Source organism: Protopterus annectens, chromosome 2.part1, assembly GCF_019279795.1.
Source record: "Protopterus annectens isolate FY-2018-M chromosome 2.part1, PAN1.0, whole genome shotgun sequence".
Taxonomy (NCBI): Eukaryota; Metazoa; Chordata; order Ceratodontiformes; family Protopteridae; genus Protopterus; species Protopterus annectens.
The window spans coordinates 1,829,767,452-1,829,793,921 of record NC_056729.1 but is presented as its reverse complement, the minus strand read 5'-3'; the positions used below and the strand labels follow the sequence as shown (position 1 = coordinate 1,829,793,921).

The window sequence follows — 26,470 nt, the reverse complement described above, 5'->3', positions numbered from 1 at the left end:
CATTATCAATTCTCTGCATTGCCCTTTGGCTTATCTACTGCACCCAGAGTATTCACGAAATGCCTGGCATCAGTAATTGCCTACTGCAGACTTCAAGGGATACAAATATACCCCTATTTGGACGACTGCCTAATCAAGCGGACAGCAAGCACATTCTTCTGAAACATCTGGCTTATGTAATAATGTTGTTGAATTCTCTGGGATACACAGTCAACAAAAAGAAATCAAGACTAATACCCTCTCGGAAGATAATTTTCCTAGGTGCCAACTTGGACACAAACACCCAGATGGCCTACCTCACGCCAGAGAAGCAGGGGCAACTAACTCAATACTTCAGAGCACTAGCAAATTGCACCAGGCTGACTGCAAGGAAAATCCTGCAGGCTCTGGGATTCATGGCATCTTGCATCTTACTAATCCCATGTGCAAAGCTGCACATGAGGAAACTGCAATGGTACCTGAAAAACCTATGGTCTCAACACAGCCACAGTTTGGAAACAGTAATACCACTAATTCCATGTCTACAAAAGGAATTTCTGTGGTGGGCTCAAGCATGCCAAACAAACACAGGTCTTCCATTCAGCAAGCCTCAAGCAAATCAAGTCATCACAACAGACACCTCTGACTACCCCTGGGGGGCGCACATGACAGATTGGTGCATTCAGGGCAAATGGTCCCAAAAAGAAAAGCACCTTCACATCAATCAAAAGGAAATGCTAGCAGTAATAAATGCTATTATAGCTTTCAAAGACCTCCTGCAACCAGGTCAACTATTGATAAGGACGGACAACACCACAGTAATGTGGTACATAAACAAGCAGGGAGGAACACATTCATACCCCCTATGCAGACTGGCCATGTCACTTTGGAACATGGCCATGGACTTACAAATCGAACTACAAGCACAGTACTTGCCAGGCAAGGAAAACACGCTGGCAGACAACCTAAGCAGAAATATGACAGATCCACATGAATGGAAGTTGCATCCAAAAGTTTTTACAGAAATAATCCAAGCATGGGGAAGGCCAGACATAGATCTCTTTGCCTCCCACAAAAATCACCAATTGACAAAATTCTGCTCAAGGATTTTCCATCCAAAGGCCTGGAGAGTGGACGCTCTCTCTTTCATTTGGACATCAATGACAGTTTATGCCTTCCCACCTCTTCCTCTGCTGCCCAAAGTTCTATTGAAAACCAGAGCAGACAGACCAAAGATGATTCTCATTGCTCCAGACTGGCCAAGACAACACTGGTACCAACTCCTGAGGAGCCTGACGCATTCACCACCATAGACCCTGCCTCTAATGCCTCTTCTCCTGACTCAGCACAGCTTCAAAACTCTTCACAGCCAGCTAAAAACACTCAATCTAGCCGCATGGAAGATTCCTTAGCATCACAACCGACCCTACTTTCCAAGGAGGTGCAGGATGTCATTTTGGAGGCCAGAAGGCCGTCAACTAGAAAAGCTTACTCCGCAAAATGGAAACAGTTTAGTGTCTGGAATGAGAAAAAGGGCCAGGATCCTGGAAAACTGAATTTACCTCAAATACTACAGTATCTAGCTGAGCTGCTAAGCAGTGGACTTTCATTCTCCTCCATCAAAATCCATGCCTCAGCCATTTCTGCAGAATACAACACTGATCCACCCTTATTCTCTCACCCTCTCTTAAGACAGTTCCTCAGAGGGGCTAAGAATCTAAGACCCCCAAGGAAACAACCAATACCTGCTTGGGATCTCAATTTCATTCTGGAAAAGCTGACCTTGCCTCCCTTTGAGCCAGCTGTGCCTCATCAGATTTGCAATATTTGTCCTGGAAAACAGCTTTCCTTCTGGCTATTACCTCAGCTCGTAGAGTTTCAGAACTACAAGCTCTCATGGCTGTGCAGCCTTTTATCTTCCATCAGGACAGAGTTTCCTTACGAACCAACCCGTCCTTTATGCCTAAAGTGGTATCCAGGGTAGCTTTGAATCGGGCCATACACTTACCTACCTTTTATCCTAATCCTCAAAACAAAGGGGAGAGATTACTACATTCCTTGGACATCCACAGACAACTGCGTTATTATTTGGACAGAACAAAGCCTTTCAGAAAATCAGAGCAGCTCTTTGTGTCCTATGCTGTAGGAGCTCAAGGAAAGCCAATTTCCAAACAGACAATCTCAAAATGGATAGCCCACTGCATACGCTTTTGCTATTCTTTTCATGGCAAAACTGTACCTACAGGCATCAGATCTCACTCCACAAGGGCCACAGCTACCTCTGCAGCTTTCCTCAGAGGAGTCCCTACCAAAGATATTTTGGAAGCAGCCACTTGGAGTTCTGTGCATACCTTCTCCAAACACTACCACCTACCATTATACTCCAAAACTAGAGCAGGCTTTGCCACTGCAGTCTTGCAGGGCATCCTGGCTCCTCCTAGTTCCACCTAGTGCCTACCACCCCTTTCTTAGCTTTGGGATTCTACCCATCTGTTATGACTGCAGCTGTATGCACAATGAACATAGTACAGTTTTGTACCTACCATAAATGTAGATGTTCGAGTGCTAATACAGCTGCAGTCCAGGTTTCCCTCCCTCCTTCCCCTCTTGGGACAGGCCTACTGGCTAACACCTCCTCATACAACCTGATTGGGGTATTCATTTATGGTGAATTTGCTTGCAACTACTGTATTTTGATTATATTGCATTGCCTTATTACACAAATTTATGTATTGCCTTCCTTCTGGGGGCACCTGACGTCTGGGGCAAGAAAAACTGAAGATAATGGCGTCGGCTGGTTCCTTTATACCCCTGTCGCACTGACGTCAGGGAAGAAGCGACGACAACCGACGCCGGACCTAGACTTTGGAATTCGGCCGACCGAGGACCCGTCTGACGGCAGGAGAACCCATGTGTTATGACTGCAGCTGTATTAGCACTCTAACATCTACATTTATGGTAGGTACAAAACTGTACTTTATGGATGTCATTTTGGAGGCCAGAAGGCCTAGCACTAGGAAATCTTATGCTGGAAAATGGAAAAGATTTTGCACTTGGAACCAGGCTCAGGGATTTGACGTGTCAAAGCCAAATATTCCTCTGATTCTACAATAGTCAACAGAGATGTTGCACAAAGGCCTATCCTTTTCGTCTATAAAGATTCATGCCTCTGCTATCTCAGCTTATTACAATACTGATCCGCCTATTTTTTCTCATCCTTTGCTTAGGCAGTATCTCAGAGGAGCAAAGAATTTAAGACCTCCTAGGAGACTGTCAGCCCCTGCATGGGACCTTAACTATGTTCTGGAAAAGCTCACTCTACCTCCATTCGAACCAGCTGCAACTGCTGATAGACAGCTTCTATCGTGGAAAACTGCCTTGCTTCTAGCAATAACCTCTGCTAGGCGAGTTTCAGAGTTACAGGCCCTCATGGCCGTGGAACCCTTCGTTATTTTTCATCAAGACAGGGTTTCCCTAAGGACAAAATCCAACCTTCATGCCTAAAGTATTATCGAAAGTAGCCCTCAGACTATTCATCTGCCTACCTTCTATCCTAACCCATAGAATAAAGGGGAAACAATCCTGCATACTTTGGACATTCACAGACAGTTGCGCTTCTACGTCGACAGGACTAAAACTTTCAGGAAAACCGAGCAATTGTTAGTGGCATATGCTGCAAATGCACAGGGAAGGGCTGTCACAAAGCAAACTATTTCTAAATGGATTGACCACTGCATCCGAGTCTGCTATTCTCATCATGGAAAACCAGTTCCTAGCAACATCAGTCAGGTCACACTCTACAAGGGCAGCAGCTACCTCAGCAGCCTTCCTTAGAGGAGTCCCAACCAAAGACATATTAGAGGCTGCTACATGGAGTTCATTGCACACCTTCGCCAGGCACTACAGCTTACCTCAAAACTCTAAGTCCAGGGCAGGCTTTGCCACTACAGTTTTGCAGGGCCTCATAGCAACTCTTAATATAATATAACCATCCTCCCATCCTCAGCTTTGGGATTCAACCCAATAGTGATGACTGCAACAGTGAAACACGATGAACATAGTACAGTTGTGTACACTTACCATAAATGTAGATGTTCGAGTGTATTCACTGTTGCAATCTGGGTTACCCTCCCTCCATCCCCCATACTCTATCCAGGGACTTCTCTATGACTATCTCACTCTCTCTTTTCTACTGCCTATGGGGTGTATTTGCAGATAAAGAGAAAACTGTTTAATTTGGTGCAGGCATATGTTTTTGACAATGTTATTAGCCTTTATTGAGCACCTGACATCTAGAGCAAGAAAGACTGAAGAAAATGGCGTTGACTGTAACCTAAATACCCCTGGCGCACTGATGTCAGGGAAGTAGCAACTGCAGCCGACGCCGGACCTAGAGTTTGGAATTCTGGCAGGAGAACTGATGACTGCAACATCTACATTTATTGTATTTGTACACAACTGTACTTTGGTCAGCTCTGACCTTAAACTAATCACCAGTGACATCCCCACCCCCCAGTAAGGAAACCTCCGTAAGAAACTTCTCCAAAGCCAACGTCATGCTACTGAAGTCAGAAGTGACAAACTTCATGGCACCCATGCAGACGGGAACTGAAAGTTCGACTGCTGAATCCTACACTAAGGCACTGTACGAGCACATCTACTCGTGCATGAATCATGTCATCCAAAACAGAACCAAGACGCTCTCCTCCAAAAAAGGAAGCCAATCTGGTGGTCCCCTGCCATAAACAAACTTTATGGCAAAAGGAAGATACTGTTGTAGAAAAGAGGAAAATCCCAGGATGCAAAAAACTCCCTTACCAGCCTCTGTAAGACGCTGAGATCTCTCATAAAATCCTTCAAAGCTAGTTACAAAAATAAAATTGCCAAAGATTCCAAAGACAGCCACAAGGCATTCTATAGCTATGTCAAGAATCTAAGTGGCAGTGCTCTAATCTACAACAAAATAGCATTAAATATACTGATCCCAAGGATATTGCCAGTATCCTGGCAGATCGATTCAGTGCCAGCTTGACCCCCCCCTCTCATCCCTTAAAGGGCGCATCTCAATACCGAAAGATTCCGGTAATAACGGCCACAAAGGTAAAAAATGCACTGTCCAATGCTAAGAATGCAGCATCCATGGGACCAGTCGACATCCCAGGCTGTGTACTACAGGAACTACAAAGTGAACTGGCACCTCACCTAAGTGTCATGTTTAATCATAGCCTCACCTCAGGCTTCGTGCCCACTGAATGGCGTACAGCTTCAGTTATCCCACTCCACAAGGGGGGATCCACCTTGGATCCTGGGAACTACACCCCATCAGTCTGACTAGCCTGATCTGCAAGGCCATGGAACATATTATCATGGAACTTATAAACAAAGACATTGGCAACTTTCAGACACTGGACCCCACCCAGTTTGAGTTTGTGAAGGGATAATCTTGTCTCCTGAACCAGATTGACTTCTTCAAATCAGTCCCCAGAGCTGTGGCTGAGAGTAAGGTGGTCCACACAGCCTATCTGGACCTCGCCAAGGCCTTTGACACCACCCCCTACTCTGGAATCACAGATAAACTTACTAAGGTGGGCATTAATTCCTCCGTCACTCAGGTTGCCAACTGGCTTACTGAAAGAACCCACACTGTAAAAGTAGCCGACTCCAAATCCAGCTCCAGACAAGTGCAAGTGGAGTACCTCTGGGTTCAGTCCTGGGACTGCTCCTGTTTGGCATCTACTTCTCTGAAGTACAGGCCAACACTAAGGGACTCTGGCTAACAAAGTTTGCAGATGACTGCAAACTGGGAGCCATTATTGAATCCCCAAATGATGTGGATATTCTACAAAAGGGCCTTACAGAAACAGATGCTTGGTGCCAGAGCCATGGGCTCAAGCTCAATGCCAAGAAATGTATAGTTATCATACCCATGAGTTTCCACATAGGTGGCAGTACACTAAACACCGAAAATGAGACTTAGGGACACAGGTGGACAGTGGTCTCACCTTCGATAACCACATCGCCACAACAGTCAGAAAATCCTTTTATGTGGCACACCTCAACACTAAGGGCTTTTCATCCAGAAAAAAGGTCATTGTCCCACTGTAGTCATCCCACGTTAGACCTATTATAGAATGCAACTCCACATTTGGCATGTACCTCTCAAGACATCTGCAACAACTGGAAAGGCCACAGAAATACCTTGCTAAAAGAATCACAGGCCTAAGGCAGATGCCCTATGCTGACTGTCTAAAAAAAACTCCAGCTGTACTCTGTCGCATATCGTCTACTCAGAGGCGATCTCTGCTTTAACATACAAGGCCATGTCAAACCCAGAGCTGTTGGACATGCTACACTTAAAGAAATCCCAATCCCTTGGAGTTGCATGCTTCAGGGATCTAAACCTTGTCATCACAATGAACAAAACATGCTGGAGGGATAGGTTCCTGACCCAGAGACTCCCCAGACTGTGGAATAGACTGCCCATACATGTCAGGCAGAGCACCTCTTTGGCCCTCTTCAAAAGGAACCTTGACGATTGGATGGGAGATGGGAAATTCACCCTGGGGATCACGTCAATCGCTCTGCTAGACAGCGGTCCAGGGAAGTAAATATTGTGGGAAGAAATAGCCAGGAAATTGTTATGGCTAGGCTTGTATAGGCCCTAGGGCCAATAGCCTAGTACCATCCTATGCACATAGCTCACAAAATCAGTGTGCCACTCAACCTCGGCCCCCAAGGCAAAACAACATACCTAACACACTAGTCATAGGCGGCTCTATGGTCATGCACACTGATGTCCCACTCACCAGGCTAAACAAGGAGAAAATTACAGTTATCTGCCTGTCTGGTGCCAGGATCCACCACATAATGCTTGCACTCAGGTCACTCCACAATAAGTACAAATACGATTCTGTCATTGTCCATGTTGGAGTGAATGGCCTGAGATGTATTGCCTGGACTACATGATAAGAGACGTGGAGGAGCTCTCGGATCTTAGATCTTGTAGCCCAGGCAGGTATGACCCTAGCCCTGAGTAGCATCCTGCCATCGCCTAGAATACCACAGTACAAGGACAAAATGATTGACTTCAACAATTGACTAAGTTTCTGGTGTCATTCTAATGTGATCCAGTATCTGTCTGCCTGGGATGACATGATTGACAGTCCACAATGCTTTGCCACTGATGCCCTGCACCTGTCGCCCCTGGGATTCCAGATACTGGATAAGGCTGCTGCCACCCCTATAGTGCCTTTTTTATGCAGGGTTCCAATGACAAAATTACCACCGTAACAGGTACAAGCAAGCAAAATCTGAGGGTAATTCTAGTCAATGCACTCACTCGAGGCACTCCTCAAAATGGAGAACATCGACATCTGGGCAGTGACAGAGACTTGGTTCAAGGCTTGAGAGAGCACCCCTGCAGTACCAGGCTACAATTCATACCACACCTTTCAGCCTCCTAACCTGGACCGAAACACTAAAGGCGGAGGCGTGTCCATCTTCACCAAGGATATCCACACCTCCAGGCTAGTTGCCCAACATAATGCATCCGAGATTCTGCAGGTGCAGCTAACACTAGACAAGACTGCAATCTAATTTGTAGTTTGCTACCGATCCCCCACCATGCCCCATGATTTCCACTCCACGTTTCTTAACATACTGGAAAATATTAAGGTACAACCAAATACCCTAATACTGGGTGACTTTACCCCACCATTAACTGGGAAAGCTATTCATGTACCAACACATTTGCTGAACAGTTTTTGGAATTCCTAAATTCCAATGCCTTGGATCAACTTATCCATACCCCCACCAGGTGTACCAATATCCTATACCTGGTCATTACCAACATGGGCGACCGATGCTCCACACCAGAGGGCAGCTCCTCTGTCACATCTGACCATATGTTAATCACCCTAGACATCCACATCCTGCCCTCACCCCCCATTAAGGTAACCACTGTAAAAGACTTCTTCAAAGCCAACTTCATGCTTCTCAAGACAGAAGTGGCAAAATTCATGACACCCATGCAGACGGAAAGTAGAAATACGACTGCTGAATCTTACACCAATGCACTATATGAACACATATATGAGTGCATGGACCATGCCATCCCAAATAGAACCAAGACATTGTCCGCCAAAAAAAGGAAGGCAATCTGGTGGTCTCTTGCCGTAAACAAACTCTACAACAGAAAAAAAGACACCCTTGCAAAAGAGTAAAATCCCAAGATTGGAAAAACTCCCCTGTCACCCTCAGTAAGAAGCTGAGATCATCATGAAATCCTCCAAAGTTAGTTATGAAAACAAAATTGCCACATATTCTAAAGACAGCCACAAGGCATTCTATAGTTATGTCAAGAATCTCAATGGCAGCACTCAGATCTGCTCTTAGTTGCAGCACAATGGCATTAAATGTACAGAAATAACTGATATTGCCAACAATCCTGGCAGATAGGTTCAGTGCCAACTTCACCCCTCTCACCCCCTAAAGGGATCATCTCAATACCGGAAGAATACCAACTCCCAATAATCACGACCGCACAGGTAAAAATCGCACTCTCCAAGGCCAAGAATACAGCATCCATGGGACCAGACAACATCCTGGGCTGTGTTCTGCACGAACTACAAAACTAACTGACACCCCACCTAAGTACCATGTTCAGTCATAGACTCACTTCAGGCTTTGTGCCTACTGAATGGCGCACAGCTACGGTTATCCCACTCCACAGGGAGGGATCCACCATGGACCCCAGGAACTACATCCCCATTAGCCTGATCTCCAAGGCCATGGAACATATCGTTATGGAATTTGTAAACAAAGACATAGGTAACCTTCACACACTGGACCCCACCCAGTTTGAGTTCATGAAAGGCAGATCATGTCTTTTAAACCTGATTGACTTCTTTGAAGCAGTCACTAGAGCCGTGGATGAGGGTAAGGTGGTTCACACAGCCTATCTAGACCTCGCCAAGGCATTCAACACCATCCCTCGCTCTGGAATCCTAGATAAACTCACTAAACTGGGCATAAATCCCTATGTCACGTGATGGGTTGCCAACTGACTCACTGACGGAACCCACACCATGAAAGTAGGCGACTCCAAATGTGACCCCAGGCCAGTGACAAGTGGAGTACCACAGAGTTCAGTTCTGGGTCCACTCCTGTTTGGCATCTACTTCTCTGAAGTTCAGGCCAACACAGAGTGTCTATGGCTAACAAGTTCGCAGACGACTGCAAATTGGGAGCCATTATTGAATCCCCAAATGATGTGGACATTCTGTAGCAGGGCCTCACTGAGACAGATGCCTGGTGTCAAAGTCATGGCCTCAAGCTCAACGCCAAAAAATGCATAGTCATCCCCTTTGGGAAAAACCCTGTGCCCATGAACTACCACATAAGCGGTAGTCCACTTAACACTGAAAGTGTGATAAGAGACCTTGGGACACAGGTGGACAGTAGTTTCTCCTTTGATAATCACATCACCACAGTAGTCAGGAAATCCTTCTACATGGCACACCTCATCACAAAAGGTTTCTCATCCAGGAAAAAGATCATTGTTCCTTTCTATTCATCCCTCGTTAGACCTATTGTAGAGTGCAATGCCCCTTTTGGTAGGTATCTCACAAGACGTTTACAACAACTGGAAAGGCTGCAGAAATATCTCACAAAGAGGATCACCAGCCTCAAACAGATGCCTTATGCAGACGGTCTCAAAACTTCCAGCTCTACTCCGTTGCATATCGCCTATTCAGAGGGGATCTCTGCCTAACATTCAAAGCCATGTCAAAACCCAGAGCTGTTGGACATGCTACACTTAAAAGTCCCAATCCCTCCGAGCCAAATGCTCCAGGGACCTAAACCTTGTCACTACAATAAACAGAACATGCTGGCGGGATAGGTTCCTGTCGCAGAGACTCCCCAGACTCTGGAACAGACTGCCCATTCATGTCGAGCACAGTGCCTCATTAATCCTCTTAAAGAAAAATCTTGATGATTGGATGGGAAATAGGAAATTCACCTGGGGTGCACTTCTGTGGCTCTGCTCAACAGGGGCACAGGAAAATAATTATTTGGGTGGCGAAAGCCAGGAAATCTTTATGGTAGGCTTATATAGGCCTTAGGGCCGATAGCCTAGTACCTACCTATGAACCTAAGTCAGGATAATTACATTCTTTATACTCCTTCACTTATTTTTAAATTCATATTAAAACCGCTTTTGACACACAGGGTTTACTTGGTGCCCTTGATGTATTGACATATGCTTTTCTATGCTCTTAAATCCTAATACTTCAAAAGTATCATCGGGCAAAATATTACATTTGGCAATTGTGAATAATTTAGTTTAACTTGGGAAGAAATGATGAGAATTAGTAAGTCTTTCTTGTTTCTTGACTAGTAACTTTTTTTTTTTTTTTTTTTGCTGCTTTTGTTCAGCGGCATGCCAACTTTTTCTTTCGTTTTACGTAACTTTGCATAATGGTGCATTCTACTATAGATCCTGAAAACTGATTTTAAAAGCAGTCAGTGCTTTTCTTTTCCTTATACCCACATTTGGAATGTAAAGCTCGAGTTTTGGTTGCATTTGTCCTGGACCTCCTGGCTGTCATTCTCATTTCTGTTACTTTCATTCTCATTTCTGTTACTTTCGTTCTCATTCTCATTTCTGTTACTTTCATTCTCATTTCTGTTACTTTCATTCTCATTTCTGTTACTTTCGTTCTCATTCTCATTTCTGTTACTTTCATTCTCATTTCTGTTACTTTCGTTCTCATTTCTGTTACTTTCGTTCTCATTCCTGTCACTTTCGTTCTCATTCTCATTTCTGTTACTTTCATTCTCATTTTCATTTCTGTTACTTTCGTTCTCATTCCTGTCACTTTCATTTCTGTCACTTTCGTTCTCATTCTCATTTCTGTTACTTTCATTCTCATTTTTCATTTCTGTTACTTTCGTTCTCATTCTCGTTCCTGTTACTTTCATTCTCATTTTTCATTTCTGTTACTTTCGTTCTCATTCTCATTTCTGTTACTTTCGTTCTCATTCTCATTTCCGTCACTTCTGTTCTCATTTCTGTTACTTTCGTTCTCATTCTCATTTCTGTTACTTTCATTCTCATTCTCATTTCTGTTACTTTCATTCTCATTCCTGTTACTTTCATTCTCATTCCTGTTACTTTCATTCTCACTCTCATTTCTGTTACTTTCGTTCTCATTCTCATTTCTGTTACTTTCGTTCTCATTCTCATTTCTGTTACTTTCGTTCTTATTCTCATTTCTGTTACTTTCATTCTCATTCCTGTTACTTTCATTCTCATTTTTCATTTTTGTTTTTATGTTACTCCTTTACCGTGCCTGCATCCATCCATCTCCTTGGTTAATTCTTTTAAACCTGTTTAACTTGTCCAGACCTTTGTAAAAAGCAATGGATGTATGCAGATCTGTTTTTCTTAATAGCATGACCTTTGTTTTTGAGTTGTAGAGTAGTCTGTCTCTTATTAACGAATCCTGCAACTCAGCAAATTCAGAGCCTTTGGTTTAATTCTGTAGCTCAGTAATGCAAGCCGCTGAAGTTGCTGTAGGGTCTTACATCCTTGGAAACGACAAATGATGAGTAAACAGTTTCCTATGATCACCATACTTACCCAGATTGTAATTGCCACTGTTTTGTACTTCTGTTGAAGAAGAATAGTGGTAAATGCATCTAGGGCCTCTTCTGAAATGATGTGTAGAAATTTGGCAGCTCTGTATACCTATGTAAGTTTCTTGGTTACTCCACCCCAGTGGAGTGGAATTTCTGGATACAAAGCTTCAAATTTTCTTTTAAACCTCTTTGCAGTGAGATACTTTGCTGTAGTTACAGCTGGAGATTTTCCCCTTGTGAGTTATACTTCTGGTCTTTCAGTCATAGAAATTATTGAACAAATGTTTCTTCTCTTCTTCAAATGTATTTCCTCATCATGACACTAATGTATGAATGTTTCACGTAAAAGATAATACCAAAACACTGGATAAAGCAACCAATGACAAAAAATATATCGAACTTCCAAAAAAAGATGTTGGCACACAGCAGAAATGTTTATTAATAAGAAACACAGAAAGTAAGCGCTTTCGCGGACAACCCCCACTTCTTAAGACTAACCATTAGTCGGAATGTAACCGTTAGTCTGAATGCAATTTTTTGCAAAGTATGAATGTTTGTCTGAATCATCCCATATACAATCCGGTAAAGCTTCCTGGCTGAAACACTTCATGATGAAATGTATAGTGTAGGTGTGGCATTATCCACGCTGAAACACTTCATGATGAAATGTATAGCCTGGATGTGACATCATCCATCCTTGTGATGACACGTTAAACTGAACTGCTTGACTTGGTAGCTCAGGTAAATGTTCGATTCCACAGCACTCATCGAAAAAGACAAGTGGAATTTCTCTGGTACCCTGGCTAAATTTTCCCTAGTAGTATAAATGCCTCCTCCTGCAGCCCATGAAAAGATGCTGTTACCCTAGTGGAGGTACTCTGGTAGTATAAATGCCACTTCCTGCAGCCATGAAAAGATGCTGTTACCCTAGTGGAGGTAATCTGGTAGTATAAATGCCACCTCCTGCAGCCCATGAAAAGATGCTGTTACCCTAGTGGAGGTAATCTGGTAGTATAAATGCCACTTCCTGCAGCCATGAAAAGATGCTGTAATCTGGTAGTGTAAATGCCACTTCCTACAGCCATGAAAAGATGCTGTTACCCTAGTGGAGGTACTCTGGTAGTATAAATGCCACCTCCTGCAGCCCATGAAAAGATGCTGTTACCCTAGTGGAGGTAATCTGGTAGTATAAATGCCACCTCCTGCCGCCCATGAAAAGATGCTGTTACCCTAGTGGAGGTACTCTGGTGGTATAAATGCCACCTCCTGCAGCCCATGAAAAGATGCTGTTACCCTAGTGGAGGTAATCTGGTGGTATAAATGCCACCTCCTGCAGCCCATGAAAAAATGCCGCTACCCTAGTGGAGGTAATCTGGTTAACAAAGAATAATATAAAAAAAAAAAATTTAGTTAGCACACGTAGTTTTCCACAAAGAAAATGACTTTGGAACAGTTCAGGGAATGTTATGATTTCTGCATTTTCGTAAACACTACTTGTAAATTTTGCTGTTTGGGCTGAAGCAGCTACTGCATTGCTAATCTGATTTTTTTTTTTTTTTTTTGTATTCAGGGATTACATTAAGCACGAACTAGAACACGGATACCAGGGAGCTGTCTTCTTTGATCCGACTGCCTTTAACTGCTTTGCATCTGCCTTGACTGGTGAGATTATTCATTGTGAAGGTGAATTGTGATGGGGGTATTGTGGCTACATTTCTGTGTTTGAGTAAAGGCAGAGTATAGGGATGTGGGTGAACATGTAATGAGATAACTATGTCTCAAATGCTCAGTACTATTAGATGAAGTGAAGGGATGCATCTGTTGGTAGATTACACCAACTTGAATATATTTGTGTATGCTGATCATGTTTCATTTGGCACTACCTATTTCTTTGGACACCTAAGGTGATGTGTACTGCAGTAATTTGCCTCTGTGCAAATCCATTTAAAAATGCAATGTTAAATGCAGAGGGCTTTCACACTCAAAGAACCATCAGCACCCTACTTTTCCACTGGTTTAACTTGCCTTCAAACATAAAAAAAATGTTAGAATTTCCTCTGACAGCTTGCAAATCAAGTCTAAATTAAAATCGCATGCTAACCCTATCTTATTCAAAAATTCCGTCGAGGGCAGAGCCTTCATTTGGTATTGAAGTATGCAGGACATTTGCATGTAAACTAAAATGTGTTCCTCTTTAACATAGAAATCCTTAATTCTATTAAAATCAAATGCATCCCTAGATATTTTTTTGGTTTGAGGAAATGCTCGACCATGCCACTCTGTTTATTTATGAAGATGGTTTTATTTGTTCTCTCTGCTGTACTGTTTAGTAGCATTATCAGTTTTCCTTGATTGGAAATTAATGCGATAAAAACATTTCAACCCCTTACTTAGGAACTGTGTCCAGGGGAGTGAAAAGTAAAGTACCAGGCCTCTGGAACAAGCAAGACGAGATGAAACACTTGTGTGTTAAACAAATTGATGTTAAGTTGTCAATCTCGCCTTCATTCTTGCTTGATGGGTTCGGAGCCGATCCCTCGGCTCCGACTCGGCACTTGCTTTAGCTCGAGAACTCCTTTTACCAGCTCGAGGCAGCCCCATATCCCATGATGCAAGGCAGGAAGTACCCAGATCTCGTTTGCCGCTTCGCTTGGGAGGTCTTCTCTTTACCAGCTCCTGGTAAGTAATTCACATTTGTGACATTTAAGCCTTTTAGTTAAAAACTTTTTGTTTTGATAGTTTAACTTTAAATTTAACTTTTCTGACAGAAATCCCTGTCTCTCTTAATTTTTAGTCAGTTAATTTCCCTATCCCATCCCCCTGTTAGGGTGTGTGTGTTGGTATTTTTTACTAAATACCTTTTGGTATTAGTTTAATTAATTGGACTGGTGTGTGTGTGTTTTGTTAGGCACCATGTCTAAAGAGAGGGTTTCAGGTTTTAAGAAGTGTGACTCGTGCTGTCAGAAGATGTCTCTGACAGGCGGTCACACTTCTTGCCTGTACTGTTTAGGCCCTCTTCACCTGCAGGACTCCTGTGCTATTTGTCACTCCTTCAGCCAGAGAGTCCTGCAGGAGAAAGAATAAGTTGATTCTCAGGGGTCTTCTTAAGCGGAGGGCTCTCCGGCTAAGTCGGCCCACAAAATCAACTAAATCTGCCAAGACCCAGGCTTCTGTTTCTAAGCCTGTGGCCTCGGCTCCGACTTATAAGTCGAGATCGGCTCGGCTGGAGCGATTCTGAATCCACTAAGCTTTGGGCCGATGGCTATCGGTGCGAATCTGCTGACCACTGTGGTGTCGGTTCCGACCGGCTCCGACACCCGTGTACGGGCATCGGTGTCGGCTCCGATCGGCTCCGACACCCATGTGGCACAGGCATCGGTGTCGGCTCGATCGGCTCCGACACCGTTACTGGTGGCTGTATCGGCTCCGGCTGGAGCCGATACATCGGCGTTCTGCGGCTCCATCGGTGCCGACAGGATCAGTAATATCGGCTCCGATGACCCATTCCAGGAAGAGGTCGAGGTCCCCTTCCTTGGAGCCGATACTTTCGGCTCCGGCCTCGCCTCTTCTATCGGAGCGGAGCCATCGAACCCGATCTTCAAGGTCATCAGGTTGTCAGACCATGACCTAGAGAGTGGTCAGTAGATTGCTCAAGTCACAGGTACTGGCCCAAATGCTACACAGTCCGTCTCAGCAGGCGACTGTTGGTCCACACCCGTTACAGTTCCTCCTTCAACTCTACCTCAGGCTTGGGTTGGAGTCTTCGGGCATGGTTACTGCTACGGCTGGAGGGCGGATACCCCTTCTGTTCCTTCAGCCCCTACTCTTATCTCCTCTTCCTTAGAGGGATTCGGTGGTCGGGCTTCCATGGTCTCCTCCGAGGGGTGAGTGGCATCGGACCCTTGTCGAACCAGCTCTTCCCTTGGAGCCTCGGCCTTGGTGAGCTCGGCTCCGACATCTGCCTCGGAGACTTCCCTTCGGTGGCCCCGGAGTTCCTAGCTCTTGGGCGGGGTCTCTCGGACCTGCCTGGGAGGGCATTCGAGGTGATGAAGAGTGTACTGGCCACTGGTATCAGTCAGCAGTCTCTTCCCGTAGCTCCTCCCTCTATTGTACCTGTTGACATCTCTGCCACTTCTCTTGCTACAGGACCCAGAGATCCTCCGCCTCAGGTTTCCCCATTGGGAATTTCCCCTCTTCGAGGATTCTCCTGATGTTTCGGGAGATCCTCCTAGGAAGAGGACTTGTAGAGGAAGCATGTAGACTCCCTGAGTCTGTCACTTGGATACTGACTTTGATGAGTCAGAGGGATCCCCTAGATCCCCTCTGAGGATGTCTCCTTCTCAGACATCCTAGAACTTCTGAAACAGAGGAAACTGGCCCACCAACAATCCCTCTGAGGATGAGTCAGTATACCTAGAGGCGTTTGGATCTCGGCCCTCCACCTCCTGGGTGTCTCCGCCTTCGACCCCCTTATGCAGGTTATAGCTCGAAGGCGTGGACAGCTCCTGACTCTGTAGAGCCAGTCCCTAGGAGGCCTTCTAAATTTATAACTGCCCTAGTGACAAACAATTCCTTACCAAGGGTGTCCCGCTGATGCCATGGTGGTGGCTGCGGCCACCAAAAGGAACTTGCAGATCCTTCCGTGCCTGTCCATCCTCCTAACAAGGACTCTAGGACCATGGATAGATGCGGCAGCGGATGTTTTCCTCAGCGACCTTTGCTATCGTTAGCTGAATTATCTTTGTCACTTCACCAGACTCCAGAGATATCCTGAAGGAGCTGGGAGAAGTAGTTCAGGATCCTACAGCTGCAGGGGCCCAAGAAAGATTGCTTCGCAGCTAGGAACCCTCAATTCCATTGCTAACTCCTCCATGCGGCTAATATCTTATGCTGCTGATGGGCGAGTAGAGCCAGAGCACAGGTGTGGCTCTTAGGCGTAAGCCTGGATGCGGCTATGTGATTTTGCGGATCCCTTTAAGGCGTCCTTCACAAATTCTCCCTTTGATGGGTCAGCTTTGTTTGGCCCTCAGGTGAAGGAAACCTTGACCAGGTGTGAGCAGGGCGGCAAGACTCTTTCTGCTGTTGGAGTCCGTTTTCCACCCCTTCTAGGCCTTATCCCAAAGGACAGAAGGGTGGGAAGATAATAGTTCCGTAAATCTCAAGGAGTCACGCCCGGATTCCGTGGTCAGTTTACCCCTAGAGGCAGAGGGGTAACAACAACAGGCAGCAGCTCTAGAGGCAGAGGGGTCGAAGAATCAGGGCAACAGGGAGTCTCTTCCTGAGAAGCCCTTTCAGCATCCCTGAGGTGTTGCCCGGCTGTCCCTCCTTGGAGGCAGTCGGGGAAGATTATCACTGTACCCAGAAGCCTGGCATTCCCTCACTCAAGACAGATGGGTACAGTCGATCATATCCAAGGGTTACATAATTCCTTTCGAGGAAAGTCCCTTCCCCTCAAGTTCCTTCCAGATGTACCACCGGTCTAAGGGACATTGCAGAGTTAGAGATCGCAAAACTACTGCAAAAGAGCCATTCAGCCAGTTATAGACCATTCAGAGCCGGAATCTACTCAAGGTTCTTTTGGTCCCCAAAAGGCGGAGACTGGAGACCAATATTGGATCTCAGCAGACTCAACAAGTCTGTCAGGAAGACAAGATTCGAATGGTCACTCTTCAGTCAATTCTACCCTTCTTACAGAAGGACAACTGGATGTGCTCAATAGATCTTCAGGATGCGTACTATCACATCAAAATTCACAGCCGCTCCAGGAGATTTCTCCGCTTTCGGCTGGGGTCCAGTCATTTCCAGTTCAGAGCCCTGCCCTTTGGTCTCACTACAGCCCCCAGAGTGTTCACCAAATGCATGGCAGTGGTCACGGCTCACCTGAGGCGTCAAGGATTCAGGTGTTTCCGTATCTCGACTGGCTCCTGTCAGCCACCACCAGGCATCAGCTTATACAAGCCAGGGATTACACAATAGACCTTTGTTCTCATTTGGGCATCTCAGTCAACTACGAAAAATCATCCTTATCGCCCTGCCAGTCTATTACCTTCATAGGCAAACTTAAACACTGTTGGGATGTCAGCTACCCTTACAGAACAAAGAGTTTCAGACATTCAGACTCATGTCAGGATCATTCTGGCCAGCAAGAAGGTACAGGCCAGAATGGTTCTAAAGGTGTTAGGTCTTATGGCTGCGGCCATCACTCTTCTTCCCTGGCTCGATTCTACATGCGCCTCCTTCAGTGGATGCTGTTCACACAGTGGTCATACCAGCAACTCCCAATCGTCACCAGATTCTGGTGACACAAACATCAAAGAACATCTTGCTTGGTGGATCACATCGTCTCAGGTTCACCAAGGCAGGTGCTTTGTACCTCCGTCCCGATAGCCACTGTCACCACGGATGCCTCCCTGATGGTGGGGGTCATTATCAGGGCAGGATGGTTCATGGGGCGTGGCAACCGTTCGGTACCATCTGCCCATAAATGTCCTGGAGCTCAGAGCAGTGCTCTTAGCGTTGCAAGCCCTCACCCACTTTCTTCCCGTAGCGGCAACTGCAGTCCCCACAGACAACATGTCTGTAGTTTGGTATATCAACAAACAGGCGGAACCAAGTCCTACCCCTTGTGTGAGGCGCTCAGACTATGGCAATGGGCGATCTCCTCTCATCGGTGCCGGGTAGCAGCGCATATCCCTGGGAAAACCAACATTATAGCGGACAGATTGAGCAGAGCTATTCTCATGCCTCACGAGTGGTCTCTCAAGCAATCCATAGCGGAAGAGATTTTTCTGGAATGGGTTAGTCCATGTTGCGATCTTTTGCTACTCCCCAAAACAGCAAATGTCCAGACTTCTTCAGCCTCTTCCCTCTATCAGGCCATCCCCAGAGGCGCTCTGACCCAGGATTGGCCCCAGGGACTTCTTTATGCCTTCCCTCCTTTTCCTCTGATCCCTCAGGTGATCCAGAAAGCTACCGTTTTGAGAGCCAAATTGATTCTCATTGCCCCTTACTGGCCTCGACAAGTTTGGTTCCGTTCCTCCATCATCACCTTTTGGTGCAGCCGTGGCATCTGGACCCAGTGCCAGATCTACTGATTCACCAATCCGGTCAGCTGCGGTCAATCCCTCTCTCAACCTCACAGCATGGTTGCTCCACTTCCTTCCTTAGCCAGGCTTCCTTTGATCTCTAGCCCAGTTAGAGACATCATAGTAACTTCACTAAAATCCTCTACCAGGAGGATTTACACAAGCAAATGGAAGCGTTTCTCTTATTGGGCTAAGGCCCAAAATATTGATCCTTTTACTGCCCCTGTTCAGGCAGTCCTGGACTTCTTAGCAGAGATTTTTCATGCAGGCTCATCTTCTTCCACAGTTAGAGTTCAGTTGGCTGCTATTTCTAATTTTCATGTCGGGATAGCAGATCATAATATTATGTCCCATAGGCTCTGCAGGGCCTTCTTGAAAGGAATTTTCCTACTAAAACCTCAATCAGGAATCCTCCTCCTCAGTGGGATCTAAATTTAGTGCTGACATCCTTGATTCTTCCCCCTTGAGCCAGCTGTTTCTTGTTCCTGAAATATCTTTCTTGGAAAACTTTATTCCTAGTGGCTATTACATCTGCCAGGAGGGTGTCTGAACTTCATGCTCTTCGGTTCGACCCCTATTTGATTTTCACAAAGACAGAGTATCTTTGAGAACTAATCCATCCTTTTTACCTAAGGCTTGAAAACAATCTGAATCAATCTATTGATCTCCTGTATTTTTCCTAACTATTCAGATAGAGCTGAACAAAGCTACATTATCTTGGCGTCCACCGTCAGCTTAGATATTATTTGGACAGAACAAAAATTTAGAAAATCTGATCAACTTTTTGTTTCCTATGCGGATAATAAAAAGGCCTTCCTGTTTCTAAAGTGACTTTGTCCAGATGGCTTTCTTGGTCATCACTGAAATTTATCACGATCAGGGGAAAACAGCTGTGCTCAAAACCTAAAAGCACATTCAACTAGGAGTTTAGCTACTTCTACAGCTTTTCAAGCTAGACTGCCTTTAGACACTATTTGTGCAGCCCACTTGGGCCCTCCTCACACTTTTGTTTCCCATTACAAATTGGACTTGGCCTCAGGGACAGAGCCAGTTTTGGCTCTACAGTCCTCAGAGTTTGTTCCATTGAGCCACCCAGGATAGAGGTGCTAGGGGCGGTCCCATCAAGCAGAATGCTGAGATTGACAACTTAACATTAAGAAGTTATGTACCTACCATAGCGTTCCATGTTAGTTGTCTTCTCTGCCTTCTTTCTTGACCCTCCTTCCCCTGGCCTGGACAGACCTTGTATAAGAAACTATAATACTAAAGACCATTCAGACCTGGTCCTTTTTCCATTTGTAAGTTTCTTCTTCCTTTGGGAAGTATTGTTTATGCTTGGTGTTATTGCCCTTTTGTCAACAAACGAGATCTGGGTACTTCCTGCCTTGCATCATGGGATATGGGGCTGCCTCGAGCTGGTAAAAGGAGTTCTCGAGCTAAAGCAAGTGCGAGTCGGGCCGAGGATCGGCTCCGAACCCATCAAGCAAGAAAGAAGGCGAGAGAAGACAACTAACATGGAACGTTATGGTAGGTACATAACTTCTTATTTTGTAATAAATGCTTTCAAATCTCTGAATTGTCTTTGGATTCCAGACCCTGTGCTAGTAATTAGAGACAGTACCACAGTGCTGTGGTACATAAAAGGGGAATTGGGTCCGATTCCCTTTGTATACTTACTCTGGTTGCCTGGGATCTCGCAACTCTGTTCAGTCTGACCATCCAGACTACCTCCATTTTATCTGAGTAAAGCATTGTTGCAGCCAAGATTAGCAGGACCTAATTAGTATCTCACTTAAGTGAATTGGGCCATCTGTGGGGAAGTCCTCATCTGTTTGCCTGTAGAGTGTTTTAGCAGTTCTGCTCCAGGACTCCTAGCAGTCAGGCCTGGAAGGCAGAGGTGTTTTCATTCTCCTAGATGGGAATGTTCCTGCATGATTTCCACCGTTTCCTCTGATAACCAGGGTTCTTCCTAAAGATTTAGAGGGACTCATTCAAGGGCAAGGGGGTGTTTTATGCACCCCAACCATTAACTTCTTTGGTCGACTGCCTGAATGTTAGAATTTTAATACTTTGTAGGCGCTGTTTTATTCTGAGGACATGCAGCAGATATTAAAAGTGGCAGAAGAACCTTGTTACAAGAACTTCTATTGTGTCTTGGTGAGGACCCAGGTCCCCTTTTGGGCAAGGATGTCGCTGGTTCTTCAATATCTGTGAGTTATTATCTTCTGGCCTTTATTACTGTTCTAGTAAGATTCATCTTTCGGCCGTATTGACGTGTCTAGCCTTAGATACTTCCCTTTCTACCCATCCTCAAGTCAAGCAGTTTTTGAAAGAGCTGTTACATACATGGTCACCTAGAAGCCAGACAGCTCCTCCTTGGGATCTTATTTTTTTTCTTGAATAATTTACAGTTTCCAGCTAGCTCATGTCGCTGATTTCAAGTTTCTTACCTTGCGTACATACAGATATTTCAGGCATGGGCATCAGCACTTTTTCCCATAAGTGTCCAGGCTGTTCTCAAAACTGTCAAAACTAGTACTTGCTTTAATGTAGTTTGATATTCTGTTCTATGCGTCAGCTGCTCTCTCAGAGAAACGGTTAGTACACTTATTCCTGTAGAATGTTGTACATAGTCTGTCTGATGATTCTGTGATAACCCCAAACATTCCCAGATGTAGTTGTCTCTAAATGCTCTAGATGTGTGAATAGGAAGGAGCTCCTCTTGAATACATATGAGACGCTGTACAAGTTCAGATGGTTTAGTCTTCATCGTCCATGGATGCCCTTGGTGTATTTCTGCTGTACCTTTCCAGTTTACTCGTTTTCTTATCCTATTGTTATTCCAAATTCAAGTTTGGGTTTAATGTAACTAACAAATGTTGACGTCATCATTTTTACCTTGACTTTATATAAATCTTTTTTTTTCTACAACCTATAGTTCTGTAAGTATCCATAACCAATTGGTTGATATGAATTGAAAAACTTATAGCTGGATCTACCCGTTTATCCAGGTCCTTAAATGAGTGTACAGTTTCAATCATTGTGGGCTGTATTAAGTACTCCGTTTTCAATTTATGTCTCCCACATCTCATATGTTTAGTTTTTGATGTATTTGTCAGCGTATTGTTCTCCTGTGCCCAAATGGTCAATTTAGTCAAGTTATTTTGCAGACATGTCTTGTGTAACACACGTAATCACTTTTCCGAATTTCAGGTCATCTGCATATAGACTATAGAACACCTGAGATGAAAAAGTTAGGCCGGAAAGATAAAATCTAAACAAGTAAGGGCTGAGGACAGAGCCCTGTGGGACACCCCGATTGTAACCAAGGATCTCGCCTGTCCAGTTGCTGTATGATACTTGCCATGTCCTGTTTGTAAGCCATGCAGCTATTCATCTTATCAAGAGTACATCAGTACCGAGTTGTTCTAATATATTGATCATTGTTTTGTGTATGACCCTGTCAAATGCTGAAGTTAAATCTATATAAATTACATTACAACACAATTTTGTTATAGAACATCATGTTACAGGTATTAATGAATCTATTTTCAACATATGTATGCTGATATATGGTTTTACGTCCCAACCTATCCAATTCTGACATTAACTTATCAAATATTACCTCCTCCATTATTTTTCTACAACATGAAAGTAGACTTGAGGGTCTCTGACATGGGTTAGTCCTACTCCCCTTTCCCTTAAAGACAAGTTTAATAAACCTGGGTTTATTAAATATATAATGGTACCGTAAGTTCTTGCTGTAGTGTCCTCAGGTCTTTATTACAAATTCCATCTCCTCCCGGTGCTTTGCTTGGATCCAGTTTGCACAGTTCTTTTTCAATATAATCTGATTTGATTCCAGTATTTGAAGTTACCTGGATTGTCACCCCCTTTGTGGAGCCAAACTGTTCTGCATAAGATTTTGTAAATATATCTATAATCTGTTGTGTCTGAGAATAAATTTCAGAATCTGCACACAGTTTAGCAATCTGTCTTTACTCCTTTTACACCTTATATATCTATAAAAAGTCATCTGATGTTGCAAATCTTTATTCATTCCTTACTGTTAGGACTTCGGTGCCATCCTCGGAACACACGGCCGTTACCAAGCTCACGCAAGCCAAAAACCCTCATCTAAGACCTACCCACAATGCCCCTCTCTGTCTCTCTAGATCTCGTTTTCCGCGTTCCTCGTCAGACATGCCAAGTCTTCTCTCTCAAGCTAAGTGTAGAGTTTTTGTGTTAATTCCTATCTATACCTTCCTCTTAGTCGGTTTTCGCTAATTTTCTGTCTTTTGTCTATACACTACTTGTTCTATTCCCTACCCTCTGCCTTGGGTAGTTCCTTTATACCATCATTGGTACTGCCCTCTCTCCTGCCTTGGGTAGTTCCTTTATACCATCGTTGGTACTGTCCTCTATCCTGCCTTGGGTAGTTCCTTTATACCATCGTCGGTACTGCCCTCTCTCCTGCCTTGGGTAGTTCCTTTTATACCATCGTTGGTACTGTCCTCTCTCCTGCCTTGGGTAGTTCCTTTATACCATCGTTGGTACTGTCCTCTCTGGTACTGTCCTCTCTCCTGCCTTGGGTAGTTCCTTTATACCATCGTTGGTACTGTCCTCTCTCCTGCCTTGGGTAGTTCCTTTATACCATCGTTGGTACTGTCCTCTCTCCTGCCTTGGGTAGTTCCTTTATACCATCGTTGGTACTGTCTTCTCCGGCCTTGGGTAGTTCCTTTTATACCATCGTTGGTACTGTCCTCTCTCCTGCCTTGGATAGTTCCTTTATACCATCGTTGGTACTGTCCTCTCTCCTGCCTTGGGTAGTTCCTTTATACCATCGTTGGTACTGTCCTCTCTCCTGCCTTGGGTAGTTCCTTTATACCATCGTTGGTACTGTCCTCTCTCCTGCCTTGGGTAGTTCCTTTATACCATCGTTGGTACTGTCCTCTCTCCTGCCTTGGGTAGTTCCTTTATACCATCGTTGGTACTGCCCTCTCTCCTGCCTTGGGTAGTTCCTTTTATACCATCGTTGGTACTGTCCTCTCTCCTGCCTTGGGTAGTTCCTTTATACCATCGTTGGTACTGTCCTCTCTCCTGCCTTGGGTAGTTCCTTTATACCATCGTTGGTACTGTCCTCTCTCCTGCCTTGGGTAGTTCCTTTATACCATCGTTGGTACTGTCCTCTCTCCTGCCTTGGGTAGTTCCTTTATACCATCGTTGGTACTGTCCTCTCTCCTGCCTTGGGTAGTTCCTTTATACCATCGTTGGTACTGTCCTCTCTCCTGCCTTGGGTAGTTCCTTTATACCATCGTTGGTACTGTCCTCTCTCCTGCCTTGGGTAGTTCCTTTATACCATCGTTGGTACTGTCCTCTCTCCTGCCTTGGGTAGTTCCTTTATACCATCGTTGGTACTGTCCTCTCTCCTGCCTTGGGTAGTTCCTTTATACCATCGTTGGTACTGTCCTCTCTGTCCTCTCCTGCCTTGGGTAGTTCCTTTATACCATCGTTGGTACTGTCCTCTCTCCTGCCTTGGGTAGTTCCTTTATACCATCGTTGGTACTGTCCTCTCTCCTGCCTTGGGTAGTTCCTTTATACCATCGTTGGTACTGTCCTCTCTCCTGCCTTGGGTAGTTCCTTTATACCATCGTTGGTACTGTCCTCTCTCCTGCCTTGGGTAGTTCCTTTTATACCATCGTTGGTACTGTCCTCTCTCCTGCCTTGGGTAGTTCCTTTATACCATCGTTGGTACTGTCCTCTCTCCTGCCTTGGGTAGTTCCTTTATACCATCGTTGGTACTGTCCTCTCTCCTGCCTTGGGTAGTTCCTTTATACCATCGTTGGTACTGTCCTCTCTCCTGCCTTGGGTAGTTCCTTTATACCATCGTTGGTACTGTCCTCTCTCCTGCCTTGGGTAGTTCCTTTATACCATCGTTGGTACTGTCCTCTCTGGTACTGTCCTCTCTCCTGCCTTGGGTAGTTCCTTTATACCATCGTTGGTACTGTCCTCTCTCCTGCCTTGGGTAGTTCCTTTATACCATCGTTGGTACTGTCCTCTCTCCTGCCTTGGATAGTTCCTTTATACCATCGTTGGTACTGTCCTCTCTCCTGCCTTGGGTAGTTCCTTTATACCATCGTTGGTACTGTCCTCTCTCCTGCCTTGGGTAGTTCCTTTATACCATCGTTGGTACTGTCCTCTCTCCTGCCTTGGGTAGTTCCTTTTATACCATCGTTGGTACTGTCCTCTCTCCTGCCTTGGGTGGTTCCTTTATACCATCGTTGGTACTGTCCTCTCCTGCTGCCTTGGGTAGTTCCTTTTATACCATACCATGCAGTGTCCTCTCTCCTGCCTTGGGTAGTTCCTTTATACCATCGTTGGTACTGTCCTCTCTCCTGCCTTGGGTAGTTCCTTTATACCATCGTGTACTGTCCTCTCTCCTGCCTTGGTAGTTCCTTTATACCATCGTTGGTGCTGTCCTCTCTCCTGCCTTGGGTAGTTCCTTTTATACCATGGTGCTGTCCTCTCCTGCCTTGGGAGTTCCTTTTATACCATCGTGCTACTGTCCTCTCTCCTGCCTTGGGTAGTTCCTTTATACCATCGTTGGTACTGTCCTCTCTCCTGCCTTGGGTAGTTCCTTTATACCATCGTCGGTACTGCCCTCTCTCCTGCCTTGGGTAGTTCCTTTATACCATCGTTGGTACTGTCCTCTCTCCTGCCTTGGGTAGTTCCTTTATACCATCGTTGGTACTGTCCTCTCTCCTGCCTTGGGTAGTTCCTTTATACCATCGTTGGTACTGTCTTCTCCGGCCTTGGGTAGTTCCTTTTATACCATCGTTGGTACTGTCCTCTCTCCTGCCTTGGGTAGTTCCTTTATACCATCGTTCTCCTCTCTCCTGCCTTGGGTAGTTCCTTTTATACCATCGTTGGTACTGTCCTCTCTCCTGCCTTGGGTAGTTCCTTTTATACCATCGTTGGTACTGTCCTCTCCTGCCTTGGGTAGTTCCTTTATACCATCGTTGGTACTGTCCTCTCTCCTGCCTTGGGTAGTTCCTTTTATACCATCGTTGGTACTGTCCTCTCTCTGGCCTTGGGTAGTTCCTTTTATACCATCGTTGGTACTGTCCTCTCTCCTGCCTTGGATAGTTCCTTTATACCATCGTTGGTACTGTCCTCTCTCCTGCCTTGGGTAGTTCCTTTTATACCATCATTGGTACTGTCCTGTTGGTTTCCTCTCTCTGCCCTTGGGAGTTCCTTTTATACCATCATTGGTACTGTCCTCTCTCCGGCCTTGGGTAGTTCCTTTTATACCATCGTTGGTACTGTCCTCTCTCCTGCCTTGCAGTTAGTCCTACATCGTTGGTGCTGTCCTCTCTCCTGCCTTCGGGTAGTTCCTTTATACCATCGTTGGTACTGTCCTCTCTCCGCCTTGGGTGGTTCCTTTTGTTGGTACTGTCCTCCTCACTGCTGCTTAGGTAGTTCCAACACCATCGTTGGTACTGTCCTCTCTCCTGCCCTTGGTAGTTCCTTTTATACCATCGTTGGTACTGTCCTCTCTCCTGCCTTGGGTAGTTCCTTTTATACCATCGTTGGTGCTGTCCTCTCTCCTGCCTTGGGTAGTTCCTTTTATACCATCGTTGGTACTGTCCTCTCTCCTGCCTTGGGTAGTTCCTTTATACCATCGTTGGTACTGTCCTCTCTCCTGCCTTGGGTAGTTCCTTTTATACCATCGTTGGTACTGTCCTCTCTCCTGCCTTGGGGGG

General features: G+C 45.2%; 1 protein-coding gene across 1 annotated transcript in view; it reads left to right on the top strand.

Moving 5' to 3' along the window:
- The window catches only part of LOC122795046 (RING finger protein 145-like), a 689,797-nt gene that overhangs the window by 94,372 nt on the left and 568,955 nt on the right, over nt 1–26,470 (top strand). Inside the window, exon 2 of the mRNA XM_044063623.1 lies at nt 13,193–13,305. Coding sequence (XP_043919558.1) covers nt 13,193–13,305 — 113 coding nt within the window. The remainder of the gene's footprint in view (nt 1–13,192; nt 13,306–26,470) is intronic.